General features: G+C 43.0%; 1 protein-coding gene across 1 annotated transcript; it reads left to right on the top strand.

Moving 5' to 3' along the window:
• Nucleotides 1-198: 198 nt before the first annotated feature.
• On the top strand, nt 199-18,026 carry RDH11 (retinol dehydrogenase 11; the record flags this gene model as incomplete). The annotated part of the gene is made up of 7 exons (XM_084241325.1): nt 199-266; nt 3,851-3,969; nt 4,841-4,996; nt 6,422-6,526; nt 7,222-7,431; nt 11,856-12,045; nt 17,861-18,026. 7 exons carry the CDS (start codon nt 199-201, stop codon nt 17,961-17,963), a joined length of 951 nt encoding a protein of 316 aa, XP_084097451.1. The 3' UTR covers nt 17,964-18,026.
• Nucleotides 18,027-18,347: the final 321 nt, after the last annotated feature.

Raw genomic sequence — 18,347 nt, 5'->3', positions numbered from 1 at the left:
GTCTCAACTCTGAGTTTGGAACCGCGCTCACCGCCCTGCAGGCCGCGCTACGCTGTGGACTACATTTCCCAGAAGGCTCCGCTCCCGGCCGGCTGTACTTTGAATCAGGGCGTGTCTGGGTAGAGCCGAGGCGGGAGAGCATCGTTGGGATCCGCTCCTCCCCCCGCGGCTGCATTGCTGCAGCCGCTGCCCAGCAAGATGATCGGGGTCCTTTTTCTGCTCCTCCTCCTTCCCTTGCTCCTGTACATCGCTGCACCCAAAATCAGGTCTGTGCGGGGCAACATTAATCTTTGCCGAAGCTCTTAAGAAAAAGGATAATTCCTTGGGTGGATGGGGGCGGGGGGCTGCTAATAGGGGGTGTCGGGAGTTGGGTTGGCGTGAGGAGGTCCAACAGCCCTGCATGCAAAGCAGGGGCTCCCAGGCGGTAGCAAAGGGCTGCAGTCCGGGGTGCCTTGCCTTATTTCTCCTGGCCCTTGTTTTTGTTTAAGCAGCCGTTGCCTCCAGAGAACCCCGAATGCAAGGCTACCTGAAACACTTGACTTTTACAGCTTTAGGGGTTTTCAGGGTAGGCGCCCTAAAATGTGGTGTGTTCCTCAAGACTGTTTCTTCTTAACCCCCGCACCTTGAACCTGCTCTATCTAGCTTCTTGCTTCCAGCCTTTTAAACACTGTGGGGCGATTCAACTTTTTGCTTTCTGAAAATGCCTCTCGATGGGGATCGTGACTCAGGAAGCTCCCTTGCTTGCTCCCTTGTGCTGTTAAATTCACGCTTTCTCTGGAAAGTGTGAATTTAACCTTTGGGTTAAACCTGTGAATTTAACCTTTGGGTTAAACCTGACCTCAGGGAGGGAGTAAACCGGTGAGTATGAGGACTATGATCTAAGGACCGGGTGACGTTTCAAACATCGGCTGGCTGAACGCCCCGCAGGTCGGCCCCGCGCTGCACAGCCGGCCGCCGGGTGATTGGTTCTGAGCAAGTCACCAGCGGTGACGGTGGCTGAGAGACAGAAGAGCCGCTCCTTCCCCTCCTGCCTCTCGTGGGCCTCTTCCAATAGTATTTTCTCTCCTCTCTGAACTAGTGCTTCTAAGGCGAGGCACACGTGGGTGACCATGCTCAGATGAAAAGGCTGCTTTTTTTGTCCTTTTCCATCAGAGCATCTACTCATCGACATAGAATCTCGATGAAAAGTTGAACCTGAACTGAAAATAGTGCTCATACCTCTGCGAGTTTTGTTTGATTATACTCCAAGGGCTATCTAGGTAGTTTATGGAAGCAAGAGCTGAACTTTCATAGTTGATTGTCTCCCATTCCTACTGGTTAAGAAGAAGAAAGAACTCAGTAGACACCCTGATAGGATACTCCTGGAGCTCAAGGTGAGCAGAAGCTTCGTCCCTGGGGAGGAAGGTACCAGTTGGTAGGCACCAAGAGGTATTTGTTTCCTCACTAGCCTATTTGCATTTAAGCAGATAGCTTTAGTGGTAAGGAGTGTGTATGTAATTCCAAATTAAATGAAAAAAGGCTGAAATGCTCTTTATTTTTTTTAATAATAAATTTTATTTTTATATTCCCCATACAATTGCAGCCCCCCCCATTCTGACCCCAATCCCTCCCCTCCCGCCCCCGCCCCCCTAAAAGTGTCTCTGGTTCATAGTTTTTTTGTTGATTTTGATTTTCACTTTCTTATAGTTATTCATTTTCCTGGTCCCTTATTTAAGTTTTCTAGATTCCTGCTATGAGTGAGACCATCCGGTATTTTTCTTTTTCTTTCTGGCTTATTTCGCTGAGCATGATCCCTTCCAGAGCCATCCATGTTGCTGCAAATTGCATGTGTTTATCTTTTTTGAATGCTGAGTAATATTCCATGGTATATATGTACCACATCTTCTTGATCCAGTCATCTATTTTTGGGCATTTGGGTTGTTTCCAAAGCTTAGCTATTGTAAACAGTGCTGCTATAAACATAGGGGTGCAGGTGTTCTTTGGAATTGATGTTTCTGTGTCCTTTGGGTAAATACCTAGGAGTGGAATTGCTGGATCATATGGAAGCTCTATGTTTAGTAGGTCCAGAAATCTCCACACAGCTCTCCACAGTGGTTGGACCAGTTTGCACTCCCACCAACAGTGTAGAAGAGTTCCTTTTTCTCCACACCCTCGCCAACATTTGTTGTTGCTAGTTTTTTTAATATGTGCCATTCTCACTGGTGTAAGATGGTATCTCATGGTAGTTTTGATTTGCATTTCCCTGATGACAAGTGATGTTGAACATTTTTTCATATGCCTGTTGGCCATTTGCATTTCCTCTTCAGAGAAGTTTCTTTTTAGCTCTTCTGCCCATTTTTTGACTGGATAATTTTCTTTGTTGTTGTTGAGTCTCATCAGCTCTTTGCAGATTTTTGTGATCAGTCCTTTATCATTAGTGTTGGGTGCAAAAATGTTCTCCCAGTTGGTGGGGTTTCTCTTTGTTTTTGTTATTGTCTCTTTTGCTGTGCAGAAGCTCTTTAATTTGATGCAGTCCCAGCTGTTTTTATCTTTGCCTTCACTATCACTGCTTTGGGTGATGTGTCTGTAAAGATGTCTTTGATGTGCAAATCACGTAGTGTTTCGCCTATATGAAATGCTCTTTAAAAGTGCATCTTCTGGGCCTCCATGGTGGCTTAGGGTTTAAGTCTCAGCACTATCACTGCCATGGCCTGAGTTTGATACCCTGCCAGAGAGCTAACCCACATATGGTGCAACAGACCTCTCCTGTCTCACCCAATGCTTCCCTTAGCAGTGCACTTCAATAAATCCACCTGTTCTGCACTCTGCTGTATCTCTGGTGAATCCTTTCACCCACTCCCTCCCCGCCACACACCTCTGGCTTATAACCCAATTCTTCTACACAATAAAGTTCTTCTACACAATAAAGTACATTAAAAGTGCACCTCCTAGTCAATAAATTCTCATAACTTGAGTCTCAAGATTTGCCGAAAAGAGTGACCTCCCTGGTGGTGCAAGGGGTTAAGCACTGCCCTATGAAGCAATCTGCAGCCTCTGCAGCACGAGTTCAATCCCTGGCCAGCCAGGGAGCAACCCACATGGCACAGCAGACCTCTCCTGTCTTGCCCGCTGCTCCCCTCAGCAGTGCACTTTGATCAATCTGCCTGTTCTGTTCCCCACTCTGTCTCTGGTGAATCCTCTCACCCCCCATATCTCTGGCCTGTACCCAGCTCTTGTGTGAATGAATAAATCTTTAAAAAGAAAAAAGATTTGCTGAAAAGGAAAAAGAGCAATCGGAAACATGCTAATCCTTGTTTGTGCATTCAATCCTTGGGAAAACTGAATAGCATAGTGTCTAATGGGTTAAAGAAAGACTTGAATCCCAGTTCCCCTTGTACTCATTTATATTTTTATTTTATTTTTGATTGGGGGGGGTTCTGTTTATTTTGTCCCAGATTGACAAACTTTCATAATTTTAATATTTCATGCTGAATTATCTGTTTATCAAGGCCACAATGTGTCAGTTGTGGACAGATTGACGTAAGTAGATTGGTTCTGCTAGGCTGAGTCTTGTGATTTCATAAGCCTGTGGAAGAAGTCTCCTGTGGAGAGGTCAAACTGTAGCCAGGTTTCTGGCTAATCAAATATTTATCTAGTTTTTGTACTGCAGGAGGCAGCTCTAAAAGTTGTCATTGAGCAAAAGCAGAAAACTTATTTTCTTTGCCCCTACCTTCTTTAAACCTATAAAAGTACAGCAGAAGGAAAGAAAGCAAATCTCAGCCTTTGGGATATAAAGACATGGGTAGTTGCAGAAATCCTAGGTTGAGATAAAGAGAATGAAGAACTGATAAGCTCTCTCCTCTGTTTGCAGGAAAATGCTGTACAGTGGGGTGTGTACATCAACCGTCCAACTTCCTGGGAAGGTAGCTGTAATCACTGGAGCAAACACAGGCATTGGCAAGGAGACAGCCAAAGAGCTGGCTAAAAGAGGCACGTTCATCTGCTGTTAATTCTCCTTGCTACTGCCATTTTATCCCTCACATTGACAACCATTTTCATAAGTTTCTTCCTGTCTTGGAATTCTGGACTATTACAAGTGTCCCATTAATTTGCTAGTCATGTGTACAATGTTCTACATGTAACAGACACTTAATACTATTGATTTATTTTCCTTTTCTAATATCTGCATCAGATACCTCTGTTGTAAGGTAGGAATAAAGGTTCCTTTTAAAAAACAAAAAATAGGGCCTCTCTGGTGGCACAGGGGATTGAGTCTCAGCACGATGAAGCTATTGGCAGCTACTGTAGCATGAGTTCAATCACTGGCCAGGAGCTAACCCACATGGCACAGCAGACCTCTCCTGTCTCACCTGCTGTTCCCTTCAGCAGTGTATTTCAGTCAATCCACCTGTTCTGCTGCCCACTCTGTCTCTGGTGAATACTCTCACCTCCCTGCACCTCTGGGCTTGTACTCCAGTTGTTATATGCATAAATAAATAAATCTTTAAAAAAAATAGTATTCAAAATCAGTGTTAGGTCTATAATGCCCACTCAGAAATAGAGCTGGGGCCTCCCTGATGGCCTAGGGATTAAGTCTCTTCACTATCACCGCCACAACCTGAGTTTGATTCCTAGCCAGCAAGCTAACCCACATATGACATTGCAGACCTCTCCCATCTCGCCTACTGCTCCCCTCAGCAGTGTATTTCAGTAAATCCACCTGTTCTGCTGCCCACTCTGTCTCTGGTGATCCTCTCATCCTCCATACCTCTGGCCTACACCCCCATTCTTCTATGCAGAAATAAATTAAAAAATATAAAAAAACAGAGCTGATGATTGTCTCTTATATCTTGGTTGACAGGAGCCCGTGTATATTTAGCTTGCCGGGATGTACAAAAGGGGGAATTGGTGGCCAAAGAGATCCAGATTATGACAGGGAACAAACAAGTGTTGGTGCGGAAACTGGACTTGGCAGATACTAAATCTATTCGAGCCTTTGCTAAAGAATTCTTAGCAGGTAAGTGGGCCTCCCTGGTGGTGCAAAGGGTTAAGACTTAGCGCTATGTGATTAAGACTTAGCACTATGAAACTCTCAGCAGCCACTGCACCATGAGTTCGATCCCCGGCCAGGGAGCTAACCCACATGGTACAGCAGACCTCTCCTGTCTTGCCCGCTGCTCCCCACAACAGTGTATTTCAGTCCATCTTCCTGTTCTGCTCCCCACAGTGTCTCTGGTGAATCCTCTCACCACCCCCTGCACCTCTGGCCTATACCCCAGCTCTTGTATGCATAAATAAACACAATGCATCTTTAAAAAAAAAAATTCTTAGCAGGAAAGTATAGAACCACATTGTTGTGGATCTTGTGATCAACATGGCAAACTAGCTCAAAGGAAAAGATTCCTCTCCCTTTCTGATATATAGAAATTCATGATAAAATGTAACCAACAATTTTGGATTGATTGCTGAACTCACTAGTAACAAAGGGAAATCCTCTGGAGGCAAAAATAGAGTCAACTGGAAAAGTCATAGCAGTATGTGAGAACTAAACCCAGGGATGTCACAGGAGTATCAGAACTCATTATAGGTGTTAAGGTCTGAAGTCTAAACACCCACACAGGAATAGTGATGAACATCAGGCACTTGAGGGCTGGGAGCTGTAACTAGGCTTCATGTAACATTGGGATTTAGAGGGAGTTCTCTGCTCCATGGCACAGGGGTTTGAAGAAAAAAACTCAGGCTACCAGCTGAGGGACATGACAAAGAAACTTATCTCGGGGCATGGACAGATAAAGTCATCTGCAGGAAGTTAGAACTTTAAGCTGGCTTTGATATGGGATCTGATTCCTACCATCATATAGAGCAAGAATTTTGAACTAAGAAATTAACATAAAATGCTATAGTATTGCATCAAAAGCAAATCCAAGAGCAGTATGTAGGCATATCTCCTCATAATCCAGGGATCTAGGCCTCCCAAGGAAAATAATTTCTATTAGCAATAACCTACAGTCAGAAATTACAAACCACATGAGAAAAAGTTGACAGGTGCAACAAAGAAGCAAAACCAGTATCTTGGCAGTGGTTGGCTTGCATTCAGAATACCCTTTTTTCTCTTGCTTTGGAATCTTCCCACTCAGTTTGGGAAGAATTTTTGCTGGGAGAGGCGATGGAACGCTTTCCAAAAGTAATGAGTAAGGCGCTCATGAGTTTGAAAGACTGCAAAGGCCATTTGGTAGTAGTATAAGAGGGATTTTTGCCCCATAATAAAAGCATGTAGGAGTCAACAAAAGTCTTACAGTGAAAAGCAATGCAGAATGAATATGAGGGAAAATGGAAAAAAGATAGAAGTCCTGCATCAGGCATTTTCAAAGCCTGAGTGTAAGGCAGATTTCTAAGGTATAACAACTGTGGCTGGCTACTTTCACACTCTGTCTCCTTGCAGAGGAAAAGCATCTCCACATTCTGATCAACAATGCAGGAGTGATGATGTGTCCCTATTCCAAGACAGCAGATGGTTTTGAAATGCACATAGGAGTCAACCACTTGGGTAAGAAATTGCTCATCATTAAAGTAGCATCCACCTCAACAGATTAATGGATGGATTGAGCCTCCTTTGTGGCATAATTAGATCTCTGTGCCATAAAGGATAATAAGTGAATAATAAATAGCATGATCTTGCTGGAAAGCAGAGGGATGAACATTAGGCTCAGATTCCATTTACCTGAGGCCTCCCTGGTGGTATAGGAGTTAAGTCTCAGCAAGTCAAGCTACCACCGCTGTGACCTGAGTTCTATCCCCAGCCAGGGAGCTAACCCACATGGCGCAGCAGATCTCTCCTGTCTCGCCCGCTGCTCCCCTCAGCAGTGTATTTCAGTAGAGTTGCCTGTTCTGCTCTGTCTCTGGGGAATCCTCTCACCCCCCTAACACCTCTGGTCTACACCTCAGTTCTATGCATAAATAGATAAATAAATCTTTGAAAAAAAAAAAGCAGATTCCATTTACCTAGGGGCATTTCTGAATGTACTAATTGTGTTGGGGGCTATGTTGCTTTCTTCTTCATAGAAGAATGTCTCATATCTTTTGCTGATTCTAGTGTCCTTATTGAGTTTGGTCTATAGTTGATAATAAAAAGCTGAGGCAGAAAGCCTTCTTCTCGAGTTCTCTGCCTTCTATAGTCATGTCCTATTCACCACGACTCTCCTCACCCCATGCTGAATTCGTTAATTCTAATTTTTCTCATAGGTCACTTCCTCCTGACCCATCTGCTGCTAGACAAACTGAAAGAATCAGCCCCATCCAGGGTAGTGAATCTGTCTTCCTTAGCACACCACATGGGAAGGATACACTTCCATAACCTGCATGGTGAGAAGTTCTACAGCTCAGGCCTGGCCTACTGTCACAGCAAGTTGGCCAATATCCTCTTTACCCAGGAATTGGCCCGAAGGCTAAAAGGTAGGCTTATCAGAATGAGTCACCATGGGGAATAGTTAAAACTTAAGAGTAATAGAAACTATTTTCTGAAACCCATCCTCTGGATAGGATCTTATTCCTATCCAGTTTTAGACCTGGCAGTTTTAATAAACAACCTACAACTGAGAATTGGAAGTAACTGACAGGGGACTGGGAAATTCTGACTTTGAGTATTAAGGCTTGACTTTACTTTTCCAAGATATCCTCATATGTAAAATGGTACTACTTCACAGGTTATTGTCATAATTAATTCAGGCCTCATGAGCAAGTCAGGGTTCTTAAGGAGTTCTTAAGGAGTTCAAGTCAGGGTTCTTAAGGGAACCACACTGGTACTGGATACAACCATTAGAGTAAAAGAGGTGCTGGGAATATGGCACAAGATCTCCCTAGAAGCAAGGGGTCAAATAAAAGGGAAATGTATGCTTGGGGAGGGGAGTCTACAGTCACGAATAGATGTCTTTAGCACTTGCTCTGAATTTCCAATAAAGAGAAAGGAAATAGGGAGTGGATGCGAGTTATTTAGGAGTTGAAGCAGGCAGAATTCAGGCTCAAGAAATTAGACATAGGTGGGCCTCCCCGGTGGCGCAGCGGTTGAGCGCTGGGTTGCGAAGCTGCCCGCAGCCTCAGCGGCACCGGTTCAATCCCCGGCTGCTCCCCGGCCACCGGAGGAGGGTCCCACATGGCGCGCAGACCTCTCCTGCCGCCCGCTGCTCCCCTCAGCAGTGTACTTCGGTCCTTCTGCCTGCTCTGCTCCCCGCTCTGGCTCTGGTGAATTCTCTCACCCTCCCGCGCTTCTGACTGTACCCAGTGCATGTATAAACAAAACAAACAAACAAATAAATAAATAAATAAAACATGCCTCTATAAAAAAAAAAAAAAAGAAATTAGACATAGGATCCTCCTTGTTTGAACAGGATAATCAAACCATGGGGACAGTTGTGAGACAGGAAGGAAGGAAACTGGCGGTCAGCTTAGCTCATATGCCCCATCTGTGCACGGAGCATGGCAACCTTTATCCAGTCACAATGCGTGAGGGTAACTGGATGTGAAAACTGCCCAGAGGGTTGGGCAGAGAGGTTGTGTGGCCTGGAGAGGGAGAGATGGGCCCGGCTGTGAGGACTAGATAAAAGCAGAAGACGCTCTGGTGAGGTGGCCTGGTAGAGGTGAGGGTTAGGTGGAAAAGAGCTGTGATGCAATGAAAGCAACTTGGGCATGAGAGAAAAGCCATTCATTCAGCCACTGAGCAGGTATGTGTTCGGCACCCCTGTCATTCTACGCACTGGGTTAGGGGCTTGGGGATGCAGTGGTGCATAAGACAGGGACAGTCCCTTATTCGCTTTGATTCACATCGATGGGGGAAAGAGACAATTTTTTAATTAATTAATTAATTTATACAAGAATTGGGGTATAGACCTGAGGTGCGGGAGGGTGAGAGGATACACCAGAGACAGAGCAGGGAACAGAGTAGGCAGATGACCGAAATACACTGCTGAGGGGAGCAGCGGGCAAGACAGGAGAGGTCTGCTTGCCATGTGGAATCCTCGCCACCTGGCCAGGATCGAACTGGTGCTGCAGAGACTGCGGACAGCTCCACAGCACTACGCTCAATTGCCTGTGCCACCAGGGTAGGCCCAGGAAAGAGACAATTTAACAAGTATTTACTCAACTGCGACATATAACATCAGTCTAGTGATACTTGAATATTTCCATTTAAAAAGTTCAAATAATGGGCCTCCCCTGGTGGCACAGCGGTTGACTGCTGGGCTGCGAAGCTGCCCGCAGCCCCTGCAGCGCTGGTTTGATCCCCGGCCACCGGCGAGGGTCCCACAGGGCGCGCAGACCTCTCCTGCCACACCCGCTGCTCCCCTCAGCAGTGTACTTCAGTCCTTCTGCCTGTTCTGCTCCCCATTCTGGCTCTGGTGAATTATCTCACCCTCCCGCGCTTCTGACTGTACCCAGTGCTTGTAAAAATAAATAAATAAAATCTTAAAAAAAAAAGTTCAAATAATGTGGAAATACAGAGATTAATTATAATTGTAATAAATGCTATAAAGTGGAACTATAAGGACTTATAATGGGGGCACTTTATCCCTCTCAGGCATCAGGCCCTGAGGAAGAGAATTGCAAACTGAGCCTTTATTGAAGGGTGATTAGAAATTAAATGAGGGGCCTCCCTGGTAGTGCCAGGGTTTAAGTCTCAGCACTGTCAAGCTATCAGCAGCCATTGCAACGTGAGTTCAATCCCCAGCCAGGGAGCTAACCCACATGGCTAAGCAGACCTCTCCTGACTCACCCGCTGCTCCCCTCAGCAGTGTTATTTCAATAGATTCACCTGTTCTGCTCCCTACTCTGTCTCTGGTGAGTCCTCCCCCCACCACACCTTTGGCCTACACCCCAGTTCTTGTATGCATAAATAAATAAAAATAAATCTTAAAAAAAAAAAGAAATGGGTTATAGGTGTGGGTAGCTGAGACAGCTGAGGGGGCTGTGGAACATTCTAGGTAGAGGAGGAGTCTGGGCTCAATCTGAGAAACTGAGAAGGCCTTCATGGTTAGAAGGCCTTCATGGTTAGAAGGTTGTGCAAGGCAAGAGGAATAGAGATCTGAGCTGAGACTGGTGAGGTAGGTAGAGGCCACAGTAAGGATTTCTTGTTTATTCTAAGAGCACTGGAAAACCACTGAGGCATGAGCTTGTTCCCCGGCCAGCCAGGGGGTGGCCCGCATGGCGCAGCAGACCTCTCTTGGCTCACCCGCTGCTCCCCTCAGCAATGCATTTCAGTCAATCTGCCTTTCTGTTCCCACTCTGTCTCTGGTGAAGCCCTCACCCCCGGCACCTCTGGCCTGTATCCCAGCCCCAGTTCTTGTATGCATAAATAAATAAGTCTTTAAGAAAATAAATAAAGTGGGGATGGATGCAGCAGGTGATTTGATTTCTGTAATCAAGGTGAGAAATGAGACTAGCTTGGACTGGGGTGGTGGAGACGAAGGGTAGTGGACACTCCTCAGGCGTATTCAGAATGTGAAAACCAGGGTGCTGTTGACCACACGTGCATGGTATGGTGAGGAATTCTAAAGAACTGCTCTCATGTGCTGCTGTGGCTGTGAGTGTAGGGAACACTTCAAGAACCAGATTTGGGTTTCACAGCATGAATTCATCTTTGGACCTATGAATCTGCATTACTATAGGTCCTCTAGAGTAGATGTCAAATTGAAAATAATATTGGTCCACACTACTTTATCTGCAATTGTGAAATATACAATCTAGGCCTGAAAATTCAATTTTTTCATAAACTTGACACCAAATTCATTTAGCAGCAACACTTTACAAAAGAGAGTAAATGGTGGACAGTATGTATCACATTATCTTTATAAAATAAAAGAAAAATTGGAAATACTTCTGTCCGGGAATTTTCTAGTGAAGATTGGGGACCTGAAATAACACTGGTGAGGTAGGTGGAGGCCACTTAGCCTGTTCCAGATGATATTCTAAGCTCTTTTATGTATGCAAATTCATTTAACCTTAGAACAAGACTGTGAGTGCAGGTATGATGATTATCCCCATTTTACAGATGAGGAAACTGAGTCGCAATATCAGGAGTTTGCCCATGGTTACAAAACTAAAGAATGCTAGAGCCAGGATTTGAAATTGGGCAGCCTCACTATGTACATCTGTGTCGTCAATCCTCACATTATACTGGCTTTCGTAGTCAGCAAGAATTCTAAGGAACAGCTTGGGCCCCAGATAAAAATGGGGATGCCATAAAGTTATATGGAGGGAGTTTTAGTGAGCCATGAGAATTCCAACTTTTAACGTTTGGGTAGGAGATGATGAACTGGTCCAGGAAACCGAAATAAAGCAGCCAAAAGAGTTAGAAAAACCAGAAGAGGCAGGAGATTCATGAAGTCGATGAAAGGTAGCTTTATTTATTTATTTTTAAAGATTTATTTATTTATTTATACAAGCATTGGGTACAGTCAGAAGCGCGGGAGGGTGCGAGGATTCTCCAGAGCCAGAGCGGGGAGCAGAGCAGGCAGAAGGACCGAAGTACACTGCTGAGGGGAGCACTGGGCGGCAGGAGAGGTCTGCGCGCCATGTGGGACCCTCCTATGGTGGCCGGGGAGCAGCTGGGAATCGAACCGGCGCTGCAAAGGCTGCGGGCAGCTTCGCAACCCAGCGCTCAACCGCTGCGCCACCGGGGAGGCCCGAAAGGTAGCTTTAAAAGGGGAATGTTCTCCACCGCAGCTGAGGGTGGAATCCTTGCTCTGCTGCAGAGAGTTAACTACCTCTGAGCTGGCATCAGATATGGAGGTTTATATTACTGTGAGGAACGCTTAAGCTTCCACTGTGGGAAGGGTGTGAGGGAGTCCACTTGGGTCACGTCCTGTCTTCCCATTGCTGTATGGCAGGCTCTGGTGTCACAACGTATTCCGTGCACCCTGGCACCGTCCACACGGAACTGATTCGGCACTCAACTCTCATAAGATGGATGTGGCGGCTTTTCTCCTTCTTCATCAAGACCCCTCAGCAAGGAGCCCAGACCACCCTACACTGTGCCATATCGGAAGGCCTGGAGGGCCTGAGTGGGCGTCATTTCAGGTATGAGTATCTCTGCTGTTGAAGATGAGATATTACTGCCCAAAGGAAATCATTTGGATTTGTCTGGCCTATCATACTATCATACTCTTCTTAGAAGGTATATTGTCTTTGACTCTAGGATTTTTACCTCTTAATAGGGGGATTTGACTCACCTTTTTTTTTTTTTTTTTTTGGTGATAATTCCCAAGTTTGATTGTCTTCATGCCATCTTTTACACTGGGGATTATGCATTTTGGTTGATTATTCGTCTTTTGTTGTGTCAGCCCACTTTTCTCTGCTCCTTTTTGGACTCCTAGCTTTTTATATTAAAAAGAATTTCAATTGCATTTCTCTATTGCCTTCAGAACTGAAATCATATCAGTGGTCTCCCTTCTTGAATTAAGTAAAGACTTCAAAGATTTTTTTTTTATTGTAGAGAATTTTGAATATACACAGGAGCAGACAAAATAGCATGTTGAATCCCTGTGTACTCATAGTCCCATTTCAACCACTGTTAACTCATGGCAAATCCTGCCTCATCCCTGTCCACTACCCCTTTCCATATTCCTGTCTATGGACTTCTAGTGAGTCCTGGACCTGGGACGCGACGGTGAGGGAAATTAGACATGGGGGACCGTCATGTCCAGCATGCAGTAAATCTTTATTGTCTTGGTGCTCATTATATACTACTTTAAGTGCAGCAGGTGTAACATCAAAGCATACCATATAATGACAACCTATATGAATGATTAGTGTACTTTCTTACTATTATCTATCTACTTCAGACAGTAGGGTACCAGGTGGTTAGCTCTCACGCACATAATCTTATCGCCCCCTAGTTAGAGCTTGGGAAGTTCGCTCATTATTTTTGTTATTCTAAGACTGTGGAGACGTAGAGGTACGCAGGTCACATTCCGGGCACTCAACACCAGGTCCTGTCACTCAGAGGTTTTCCTCCGAGACACATGTGTTTTCACATGCCTTAGGGACTCAGGTCAAGGCCCTTCTGCTCACTGCGCGGGGTCTCTCCCAGTACCTGTCCTCCCATATTATTTTGAAGCAAGCCACAGACAACACATGTGATAAAATTCTTAACATGTTTTTACCACCACCTTCAAGATTTTGTGGAGATAACTTGAAGCTTTAGAGAAGGACTGTAAATAAATTAAGATGGAAAAAAAAGATGAGACAGTCAGATCAAGAAAGGCCTATAATCCCAGACACAGAGAGGAGTAGAGAAGGTGTTTCAGTGAAGAGAGACAAAAATCTGGTCTGTTGACCTTGTTTAACAAATGAATAAGTAACCCAAGTGAAAAATAATGAGTTCCTAATTTAGTGTAATGACAATTGCAACCAAAAGAATGGTGAAATGAGAGCGGCCCTGAAGAGGCAGAACTTTTGCTACTTGGACTAATTGAGTGGGGTGAAGGGAGAGGATTTGGTTACCTGGTTCAAGCCAAAGTAACTAAGAGATTGATGGTAACACTGGCTGTGACAGTAGACATGAAAAATGTGAGCAAGGTAGGGTCCTTTGATTCCAAAGTTTCCAAAGCAGTGGAAATAGACTCTGGATAACTTAAGCAAGAAGGGAATTAATTAAAATATAAAGATGTTCCTAGGTCCAAAGGAAAGATTGAAGAACCAAGCAGAGTGGCCAGTGAGCTGGCCAGGGCACTGCTGATGGAGTGAGTGAACACCAGCTATCTTTAGTCTTTGTTTTGTTGCTCGTTCTCCACTCTAATGAAGAAGCACTGAATTCTTATTACCCCCTCAACAGAGATACACAATAGGCAATGAACACACAAAAAGGATGCTTAACATTATTTGTAGGAAAATGCAGGTGAAAATCACATTGAGATACTACTTCATGCTCACTATGTTGGCTAAAATCAAAAGGACAGACAATAGAGAAAAGATGTTAGAGCTCAATTCATTCTATGTCCTTACTCTTTTGACTAGGGGAGGACAAGCTCTTAATTAATGGGCTCTTCAAATATATACAAGTGGAGGTAATTTTGCATAAAAATATCAGGTTGCTATTGCCAAAAGAATGTGACATGAATGTTCAGTCGAAGAGTACAGTTGTCCACTACATAATAAACAAGCTCTGTAAATGTTGAGGGTGTTATCTACAAGACAGGTAAATAGAATTATATAGAGATGATTGGGATTGTGGGTCTGAAGTCTAAGACTATAGTGCAGTGTATAGTTTTGTATGCTGAAATGATTATCCAATAGTGAATAGATTTTTCTTCCCTAGAGATTTTAAGAAAAGAAATAACCCTTTATCTTAGCTTTGACTGACTAATTTAAAGAAAGTCAGATTATGGGTATGAAGTCTAAGAATATAGTGCAGTGTATACTTCTGTACACTGAAATGATTCTCTGAGAGTAACTAGATTCTTCTTCCCTAGAGATTTTAAGAAAAAAAAAATAACCTTTATTTTGGTTTTGACTTAGTGATTTAAAGAAAGTCAGTGTCAGAGCCTTTCCAGTGCTCTGGATTCTTATTTTTTTTTTTAAAAGATTTATTTATTTATGCATACAAGAGCTGGGGTACAGGCCAGAGATGCAGGGGGTGAGAGGACTCACCAGAGGCAGAGTGGGGAACAGAAAAGGCAGACTGACTGAAATACACTGCTGAGGGGAGCAGTGGGCAAGACAGGAGAGGTCTGCTGCCATGTGTGTTCCTCCCTGGCTGGCCAGGGATCGAACTTGTGCAGCAGTGGCTGCGGATAGCTTCATAGGTTGTGTCTCAACCCCTTGCGCCACCAAGGAGGCCCCTGATGTACAAATTTTTGTGTGGATATTTCTCTTGGGTGTATACCTAGAAGTGGAATTTTACTCGAATATGAGTCATATGTGAACTCTTTTTAACTTTTCAAGAACTACCAGGTTGTTTTCCAAAGTGGCTGCACCATTTTGCATCACCATTAGGAACATGTTGAGAGTTCCATTATTTCCACATCTTTGCTCTAACATCTTTGCTCTATTGTCTGGCCTTTTGATTTTAGCCAACATAGTGAGCATGAAGTAGTATCTCAATGTGATTTTCACCTGCATTTTCCTACAAATGATGTTAAGCCTCCTTTTTGTGTGTTCATTGCCTATTGTATATCTCTGTTGAGAAACATCTATTCAAATGCTTTGCCCATTTTAAATTGGATTATTGTTTTTTTTATTGTATAGTTGTATCAGTTCGTTGTATAACTTAGATACAAGTCCCTTATCAGATAATGATTTGTATATATTTTCTTGAATTCTGTGGTTTGTTTTCCCTTTCTTCATAGTGCCCTTTGGAGTACAAACATTTTTAATTTTTATGAGGTGTAATTTAACCTACCTTTTCTTGATCACTTTTGCTTTTGGTGTGATAGCTAAGAAAACCATTGCTTAATTGAATGTCATGAAGATTTACTACTATGTTTTCTTCTAATAGGTTTAGCATTACATTTAGGTCTGTGATCCACTTTGAGTTAGTTTTCGTATGTGGTATAAGATAGAGGTTCAATTTCATTCTTTTGCATGTGGATACAATTGATCCAGCACCATTAGTTGAAGAGATTATTTTTTTTTTCCATCAATTTGTCTTTCTAGCTGTATTAGTCTGCCTTGGGCTGCTCTAGGCTGGTGGCTTGAGCAATAGAAATTTATTTTCTCACAGTTCTGGGGACTGGAAGTTTGGATGAAGGTGCCAGTAGGATTGATTTCTAGTTAGGCCTTTCCTCAGGCTTGGACAGGGCTTCCTTCTTACTGCAGCCTAACTTGGCTTTTCCTCTGTAGTTGTACCTTCCTCGTGTCCCCTTGTCTTATAAGGGCATTAGTTCTATTGGATTAGGAACCTACCTTATGACTTTTAAACTTAAAGGCCATATCTCCAAATACACTTTGGAATTAGGGATTCCACATGTGGATTTGGAGGGATATGATACAGTCCATAAGAGTCCATAACAGAAGATTTATTTAAAAATCAACTCAGGCCTCCCCGGTGGTGCAGTGGGTTGAACACCACACTATGAGGCTTTCTGCAGCCTCTGCAGCATGGGTTCGGTTCCCAGCTGGCCAGGGGGAAACCCACATGGTGCAGCAGACCTCTCCTGTCTCGCCCGCTGCTCCCCTCAGCAGTGTGTTTCATTTAGTCTACCTGTTCTGTTCCCCGCTCTGTCTCTGGTGGATCCTTTCACCCTCCTACACCTCTGGCCTGTACCCCAGTTCTTGTATAAATAAATAAATCTTTAAAAAAAAAACAACCCATAAAGTACCAAAAGTTGGGCTTGACACTCTTAAAAATTCACCAAATTATTGTATAAATGGCCTGAGAAGATATGAGTCATTGGAGCTTATTGTATATGCTACATTTTAGAGAATCTATTTCAGTGGATTTTAAGATATATTAAAGCAATTTGGTGTCAGGGGTATGTCAGATATATGTCTTTAATGTATTTCCATGGACTGTTAAGACCTTTGTGGATCATTCAAGAAATAACTCAAAATACACATTAGTGAAAGAAAAACATAAAAAAAAAAAAAAACCAACCAACTCATAGGTGTAAGATTTTACTTAGGCACTTTTAATTCTGTTCCATTCATCTTATACCATTGCCACACTGTCTTGATTTCTTTGGCTTTGTAGTAAGTTTTGAAATTGATCTTCTACCAACTTTCAAAAATCCCATTGAAAATAACAGCACTGTGCTGATATATCATAACTACATTTAAGTAGCTTTTACTGTCGTATTGGAATAAATTTTATATTTAAGAACCTTATAATTTACAAGACAATTTCACGTCCACTGTATCTATCATTTGCTCTTCACCGTAACCTTACGGCATAGTGTAGTGGAGGCTATAGAGGCTAACAGAGGACATGTGATTTCCAGAAAGTTATACAGAATCTTTTGGCTTTCAGTGATGGTCTTTTCACTTAGAAATGGCAAGTTGTGCCAATGAGTTGCCTTAAAAGTACTGTACTTGTAAAACTTATTATTTAAGTGCAAGTTCACATAGTTTAAGAAACATCTATGAAAAAAGAAAAAAAAAGAAAAAATTTAAAAAAAGAAAGAAACATCTAAAGACATGATTGATAAGAATTGGTATTCCTGAGAATTGGTATTTCTAATAAATTCCCAGTTGCTACTGTGTACTGCATGCAGAAAATACAAGAATAAATAAAAGGATTATCCTTGAAAAAAATATTCTGTTTTGTGTAGAGTTGAGGTCTCCCTTCCCCTACCCATTTAATGGGAACCTAAAATAATTAGGATTAGAGCAATGAAGACAATACATGAAACACCTTATACCTTGTTGCTACCATTTCTTTTCTGCTATTTTTTCCTACTTTTGTTGTTTATGAACCTGGCTTTACTTGTTATTCAAGTTTAAAAGCACATATAACTGCAGGTAGTCCAAAAATAATGAGAATTATTTTAATACTTCAAGCATCTGTGACCAATGTGTATAGTAGGCTCTCAGCTACATGACATTGTAGAATGGGCTTCAGATGTTTATTAGAACACTAGGACGTACACAGGTGTTGGGCAGGTGCTGATATTACAGATAGACATATACATACAAAAGGGACTATAAAGAATAAATAGTATGCATTATATATTAGACTAAACATTCTGATAAGAAGTAGTTCAGTAAGATGTAAATGGTAATTACATGTCTCTGGGGTAAAGATTGAAGAATGAAGAATTAGGACAAACACTGGCCCAATGGATTGCTGAGGAGACATGTCATCCCTGGGTTGTTTTTCTGTCAAATTCCTTATACCAGGCAGAGAACAGACTCCATTTTGAACCATGTACTTTAAGCCACTTTCTTTCTCTTCCAGTGACTGCTCTTTGGCCAGGATCTCTGCCCAGGGTCAAAATGAGACGATCGCAAGGCGGCTATGGGACGTTAGCTGTGACCTGGTGGGCATCCCTATGCATTGACAGGTGGTGTTAGTTGGACCCAAGAGAAGCCTGCAGCAGACTACACCTTGCTAAAGTGATCTTCCTTCAGAAAAAAAAAAAAAAACTTGGAGCACAAAGAGAGTAGCCCTTCCACCCTTGCCTATGATATCTGATAAAAGCCCAGTTCACTGCCAGATTCATTTGAATGCCTTGCATTTGTCCAGATTTAGTTTGCTCCTTTTACTGTCAGTTCATAGAGATACCTTGAGAAGACTCTAATATGACCTGCAATCTCCTATTTTCCCTTTGAAACCTACTATCTAGAAGAATCTAGCAGGGTTGATTTATGACAATTTGGACTAGTTACTACTTTCTTTATTCACAGTGTATTTCCTCCCAACCAGCCAACTTTCAAGAGGGCCA

This window comes from Talpa europaea (genome assembly GCF_964194135.1).
Source record: "Talpa europaea genome assembly, chromosome: 8".
In the NCBI taxonomy this organism is placed as follows: domain Eukaryota; kingdom Metazoa; phylum Chordata; class Mammalia; order Eulipotyphla; family Talpidae; genus Talpa; species Talpa europaea.
The sequence above is the reverse complement of the archived record's forward strand: the minus strand, read 5'-3'. Positions and strand labels throughout refer to the sequence as shown.